Source organism: Poromitra crassiceps (assembly GCF_964638095.1).
Source record: "Poromitra crassiceps genome assembly, chromosome: 22".
NCBI lineage: Eukaryota > Metazoa > Chordata > Actinopteri > Beryciformes > Melamphaidae > Poromitra > Poromitra crassiceps.
In genome coordinates, this window is record NC_139647.1 from 20,566,518 (window position 1) to 20,573,127 (window position 6,610).

Here is a 6,610-nt window from a genome sequence, read left to right on the forward strand (position 1 = left end):
GATATTATACGTCATCACGAGTGAACGCGGAAATTCTTACTCTCGCAATCAATGCGTGGACGCCTATGCGACACTGTGTGTAGTTCTGGATTAGCTTAGCACGAGCTTTTTACCTCTAGGGCTCGCAGTTACGCTTCAAAACTCATGAAAGTGGTCCTCATGTGTGAAGATTATCCCGCTGAACCTTGGTTCGCGTTTGATTAAACTTGCGTTGCCCACAGACATTATTTGAAGCATCGCGCCAAAAACCCATTCAAAAATCCCATAGACAGAAACAGTGAAGAACCAGGAAGTTCGGGACTTCCGCATTCAGCCTACAAAAATACGTCATCCCTGGAGCTCTCCGCCACCTAGTGTCAAAGCCGAGAACCACGCCCATTTAGGAGACCAGAAGAGTTCAATTTCTTACAATTGGCGGAGCCTGGAGTGGGGTGTCTCTAATATTGAAGGATAGCAACCAACGTGTATAGGTGCATACCGCCACCTACTGTCTGTACCCTCACTCCAATGTGTTGCTCAGGAACAGTTTAAAACCGAACTTATTTCCTGTCAGTCAGTATGAACAAACAGTATGCAACAGGAAGCTAGGGGCAATATAAAATGTTTATGTTGTCAAGTTAAAACCGTATATTTCTTTTTCTTCTTTGGTTTTTAATGGCAGTTGTCATCCAAAATGTTGAATCACCACCAACTACTGGATTAAAACTGAATGAACCCAAACTCCACTTAACTAAATAAAATAATTTCCCACCCATGTCCCATACTATAACTCTAATTTTCAAATGTTTTGAGATACCGGTAACTTAAAAACATCTCTCGACATCTTCTGTACACCTTCTCCAGAAACCCCCACAGCATCCAGAAATCTCCTGGCTGCATCCACAATTGTGCATTTTTTCAGTTAATTACCAGACTTCACTTGATCTTCACAAAAACAAAATTGGTCATGCTTCCTTGCTGATTTGAACTCTGTAGTTTCTCGTCTCACTTCCACATGCTTAGGCCTCTTCATAAATATCTCCCTGACTATCTACCTCCTTTACTCTCTTTGGACAGTTATCTGGCCATGCTCTCTGCAGCCACAGAAACACCCAAAATGACCCCAACTAGTATTCAACTGGAGAAGAATATTGCCTGGTGGACTGGCAGACAATGTCAGAAAATATTTATTTTTAAAATAATTATATTAAGTATTTACAAAATTACAGTATCTGTAGCTCTCTCTAGAGAATGGGTGGAAATGTGCAAAATTAACCCCTCCTTGTTCTGAATGACTGCAGTTCATTTCACAAGCCAAGAAAATGCAGAGGATCAAGCAGCCGACAAGTGAGGGTCAAAACCAAATACAAAGACTAAAGATGCTGTTAAGATACAGGTCATTACATTCAATTGGGGGGGAGAGCAATTTTGAAACAATGTCTTGGCTTTGTCCTGTAAGCCTGGCTTTACACAGTGAAACCATAACCTAAAACTGTCAGCATACAGCTGATGTGATGCATAATACGTAGTGCACTTCATCCATTTAAAACACTTGACCAAACTCTGTTGTTTAACAAACTCAAGGCATTACATATCTAATATAACATGTTGATCACCAAATTTGTGTAGTTCACAATTAGTCAATCCCAGATATGATCTTGGGAGCAGCAGCACACAATACCCTTGTACAAGAAAGAAATATACATATAACCCCAAGATTTGAAACAGAAATGCACAGCAGGGAACCTAGGTATGACAAACAATTCTGACCAATATTCACTGATGCAACCTTATCAGAAAGTTTGTTTGCTTATTTGCTTCTTCAATGAGCAGCCTACTTCCGAGTGATTTTAAGTCAGACACGAGTTTTCCCTTTGGCTGGACAAATATGTTGTCTCAGCTGATACATAGCCAATCCTCATAGTAGCTAAACAGTGTACAGACTGAATCAACCAATTATATGAACACACGCAGACTTGCATAACACAGATGTAAATATAATAGCATACAAATCACAGGTCAATCTTGTCCGGGATGTTTAGCACTGTGCTGGAGGGCATACTGGAGTTAGATGTTCCCACACTGAAGGATGTCGGTGCTTCACTGTACACGGACTCTAGAAGCTCCTCGGGTGCAGCTGAGGCGGAGGCCGAGCCGAGGCTTGGGGTTAGATGTGGCTGTGGGCCTGCGGCCGAGGCCGTCTGCGGGTTCCCTTGCTGGGCCTGGGCGAGCCTCTCCAGCTCCGCGTGTTTACGGCCTCTCCTCTTGCCAAGGACTTTGACGTAGTTGGCCGGCACGAGGCCCGTGGTCTGACCGTCCACGCTAGCCAGCAGCCACCCACGCACCCTGGGCTGTTGCTCTAAACAACAGAGATGGGAAAAGTAGTACACACACATTCTTTACTTAAAAAGTTATAATCTTTCTTCCGTGGTGTTTTATGGCAGTTGGCAAAAGCACATGCTCTTAAATGTAATAAAGTAAAAAAGTATCTCTACTGGCTGTTTTTGTGCAAAGCTAATTGAAACTCATGCCATTCATATAATTCAAAGACTATTGCACTTAAAAGATCCCCTCCAAACATATTTTAAGATGTATAAAGACTATACTTTGATTAATAATTTGTGTGATATGGTTTTTCCACAAAAATACATCATGCGTGAAAGCTGGGAGAGCGCGAGACGAGAGAGACAGACAAAAAAAAGTTGCATAGTTTTTGTCGGTCGTGCATTAAAACTAAAGTAACGAGCCTGTTTTGAAAATGTAAGGAGTAGAAAGTACAGTTACTAAAAGTAAAAAGTTGTCAGAAAGATAAATACTCCGTAAAGTAGAGATACCTGAAAACCCTACTTACGTACAGTAAAGAAAGTATTTGTACTTAGTTACTTCCCATCTCTGCTAAACAAAAGGAAGAGGAAATGGCAAGTTGTCAAGATGGGGCTGGGGCTTGATTGTCTTGGGTACAGGCTGGGATAGGGCCGACATTTTAGGCCCGTGCAGACCTCTAATGAGACGGGTCTGTCCAGAAAGCTGCAACTTTTCCCTGCAACGGTCTAAAACGGTTATAAAACGGTTTAAGAACCCTGATGGCAAACATCTGACCACCTCTTGCTTATAATCTGGAATTTCGAACAGGCAATAGAAACCTGCCCGAGGACTTCAGCCACAGTACGATCTGGCACACATGGGGTTAAAAGGTTTACCAATTTCTCTCTGACTTGAGTACTTTGTACAATTCGGTGCAGTTCAGTTTTTAAATACTTTTCTTATTGTCAACAAATCCTGTGAAAATAACAACAACAACAACGCGTTTACTAGTCTACTACTCCCATTACTCTCTGACTTCCCACGTTCAAACCGGAAATCCCTAAATGTTAGCAGCACAAAAGTCAGACGCTTGTATTTATTACCAAATCAAATTCAAGTCAAATACAAATCCATTATGCTGGGACTATTTTCGGTGCTACCGAACGACTTTCCTGAGATCACAAATATGCAGCCGGGTTATGAAGTTGTTGAAGGAGAAAGTCGGCTGGCCCGGTGCATCGCAGTGACGAAATAGCGGCTCTTAGCTCTTTGGCGTGTTTTTAATAGTTGGCTGCTATGGCTACTGAGACATGGCTTCATTGGGAATCGGCTACATGGATGAAACTTGTTAGCAAAACAAAAATCATTGACGATTTTGTTAATTTCATAGGATTTGTAAGAAATGCGTTAAAAAAACACCAGCCCTACCCTTCAAGAAACTGGTAGACACCGATCCTATACTTTAGTAATCCATGTTAGATTCTGGACTAATTGATCTCAATGTGAAACGCGAGACACCGGAGAGCGCTCACCTTTAGGGGCTAGGTTGAGCATTTCTCCAGCCTGCACAGAAAGCTCCTCCTCGGATGCAGCCGTGAAGTCGTACTCTGATCGGGCCACCACGTGGTCGTCCTCCCCGCTGGCCCAGTTAGTCACTAAACAACGAAATACAACAACAATTTGTTGTGTTGGGAGGAAAAGAAACACTACATATACCGCTGCTCTGACATTCATCAGCTTCTCTTGTGTAGAACTCCCCCCCCCCCCCCCCCCCCCATGATTTACAGTGACAGCTTATACACACAGACACCAAAGCATAAATGCAATTCTCACCGCTTTCTTCAGGCTCTGCGCTGGAGCTCAACAGTTTCCAGATCAGGTACGGCCCCCCCAGGACTACAGCTAAAAACAGGAATATCGGCCATGATTTAACAGCTCCGGCTGTGTGACCCTCCGTCCCTGCTCCAGGCCCTCTGGGTGCGGCAGTGGCCAGGGCATCGCTCGCACTCTCTGCCCACAAGTCCTCAGTCTCGACATCTGACCTCAGCCCGAGCAGCCTCTGCAAACGTCTGTAGAGGTAGCGCAAGGTGCGCACCAGGGCGAAGGCCGACAACACCCGAGTGAAATGCGTCCGTAGCCGCGTCAGGTGGTTGGCGACGTCCAGCACGGCGCGGAAGCTGTTGTAGACGGCCGAAAAGGTGGCGTCCAGCATCATGCTCACCGAGCTGAAGGCCTGGACGATGCTCTCGATGGACTGGAAGGCCCCGCGGCTGCTCTCCTCCGCCTGCTGAACAAAGCGACTGGGGGCCACGTCGTCCGTCTGCGGGAAGCGGCTGTACCCTCCTCCCAGGCCATAGTTGCCACCACCATAGCTGTTGTAGGGGCTGTAGCCCCCGTACATGGAGCTCCCGTAGGGGCTGTACGAGGAGGTGAAAGAGCCGTATGCTGGACGGTAGGATTGTTGCTGCGGGACGGGGCGAGGGGGCACCGGGGGCACCATCCGGGACAGGACAGGGGGGCCCCCTGCAGAAGTGGAGGGACCCATGGGCGGTGCGAAGTCTGTAGACCTGGTGAGGTGTTTAAAGAAAAGGGCAAGTCAAGTGATAGGATTCTTAATACGGGAGCGTACCTATGTTCCCCGGGTCCTATATTTCCCGGGTCCTATGTTCCCCGTTTTTGTGGGACCGGGGAACATAGAACCCTTCCTAACCTCCCTCAGACCCTAACCCAAAACCTAACCTCTCCCACCCCTCACGCCTAAACCTAAGGTCGGCATAGCGGATAGACACCCCAAATGTTACGGAGAGTGTTAAAAACGGGGAACATAGGACCCGGGGAACATAGGGATGACCCCCTTAATACATGTGTTGGTGAATCTTCTAAAAATATTAGCCACAGATGTGTCAGATTTCAATCAACCTAGGGACCACTCTGTTTGAAATAAACTGCAGCAGGGCGGTTAATGATAATCTGTTTGAATACCACAATATATTTCATCACTGTTTGTTCTACTTGTGAAGAAAATGACTTTAGGTTTGTCATGCAACAACAGGAAACATCAATAAAACACTGAATTTGCGTGCTTTGCATTGGGACCTAGCACTGTAGTGCGTGACGTGACGCACACGCCGGGGCTATTGGGGCCTAGTAGTTTAGCTATTTGTCCAGCTAGCTCAGTTGGTTCACGATTAACATGACTTCTTTAACTAGTTTTCCCTGGCTAAATACGATAGCAACTGTGTGACTGTTAGCGACGATGAGCCTGCCACTGCGCCAGGGGCCTTTATTGCGCATACAACGTTTAGCTTTAACGATAGCTAACTAGCATTAGCCAGAAAATACAAACAAGCAACTTGGCATAGTTTAAAATGTGTTTACCGGTAATTGACAGGTGCACTCATTGCACCTGGAATGCGTCTCTCCCACGGTTTTGGCGGAGGCTGTGAAGCCATCGTGGAAAATATTATGTCCACAAGTTGTAAATATTATCCACTACTGCACTGGAACCTGAACCCTCACCCCCCTGCTTCTCCTGCTGCCTTCACGTGCTCCTCGTCACTTCCCTCAGATTCCATTGCTGAATTCAACTGCTTTTGGTCCGAGATAATAATACACACATTTATTTTTATTTTAATATTTTTTTGTGACTGTGGTTTTTATTTAGACAGCAAGAGGCACGCTACTTAGTGCTCGCCTTTATTGTTGTGTCTCTCCCTGTTTTATAATTGTAATTTTACTTGGTTATATTGTTTTTATTATCTACTGTGAAGCACTTTGTAACTGTTAAGTGCCATATAAATAAAATGTACTCACTTGTTAGTGCTACAGCAGCTCTCTCTTTCATTATCACTCACTTGACTCGGATGCTCGCCGCGCGGGGTGGGTCATTAAGCCACTTTGAAGTCAAGCCATAGTCTTAATGTTTCCGACAGCCCATGAAGGCAGCAACTCTGTTCCGTTGCCAGAGCAAAATAATTTATGCATAAGGAATCGGATCGATTACTATGCGTCACGTCACCAAACTTCCTGTTCAAACTTCAAACTATTAAACATTCCTCCCAAACCTGTTAACACATTTGTGTTTATTATTTGATTAGTTTGACCTCAATGCTCAATACACGATAAGTGAAGGAAGACCCTTGGTGTGGGTGTAGATCATGCAATTACCGTGTGTGTGTGTGTGTGTGTGTGTGTGTGTGTGTGTGTGTGTGTGTGTGTGTGTGTGTGTGTGTGTGTGTATATATATATGTATATATATATATATATATATATATATATATATATATATATATATATATATATATATATATATATATATATATATATA

At 44.5% G+C, this 6,610-nt stretch overlaps 1 protein-coding gene across 1 annotated transcript; it reads right to left on the reverse strand.

The window, feature by feature from the left end:
- Window positions 1–1,150: 1,150 nt before the first annotated feature.
- On the reverse strand, window positions 1,151–5,812 carry pex13 (peroxisomal biogenesis factor 13). The gene is made up of 4 exons (XM_083658744.1): window positions 5,662–5,812; window positions 4,117–4,850; window positions 3,816–3,938; window positions 1,151–2,338 (listed from the first exon to the last, which is right to left on the reverse strand). The coding sequence occupies exons 1-4, from the start codon at window positions 5,733–5,735 to the stop codon at window positions 1,992–1,994; spliced, it is 1,278 nt and encodes a 425-aa protein (XP_083514870.1). The 5' UTR covers window positions 5,736–5,812; the 3' UTR covers window positions 1,151–1,991.
- Between the last annotated feature and the right edge of the window lie 798 nt (window positions 5,813–6,610).

Coding starts and splice junctions, on each gene's coding strand:
- pex13 (XM_083658744.1), bottom strand. CDS start 5,735: ATGGCTTCACAGCCTCCGCCAAAACCGTGGGAGAGACGCATTCCAGGT. Junction 3,939..4,116: donor CGCAGAGCCTGAAGAAAGCG/GTGAGAATTGCA, acceptor TTCGTTGTTTAG/TGACTAACTGGGCCAGCGGG. Junction 2,339..3,815: donor GCTCAACCTAGCCCCTAAAG/GTGAGCGCTCTC, acceptor TCTGTTGTTTAG/AGCAACAGCCCAGGGTGCGT.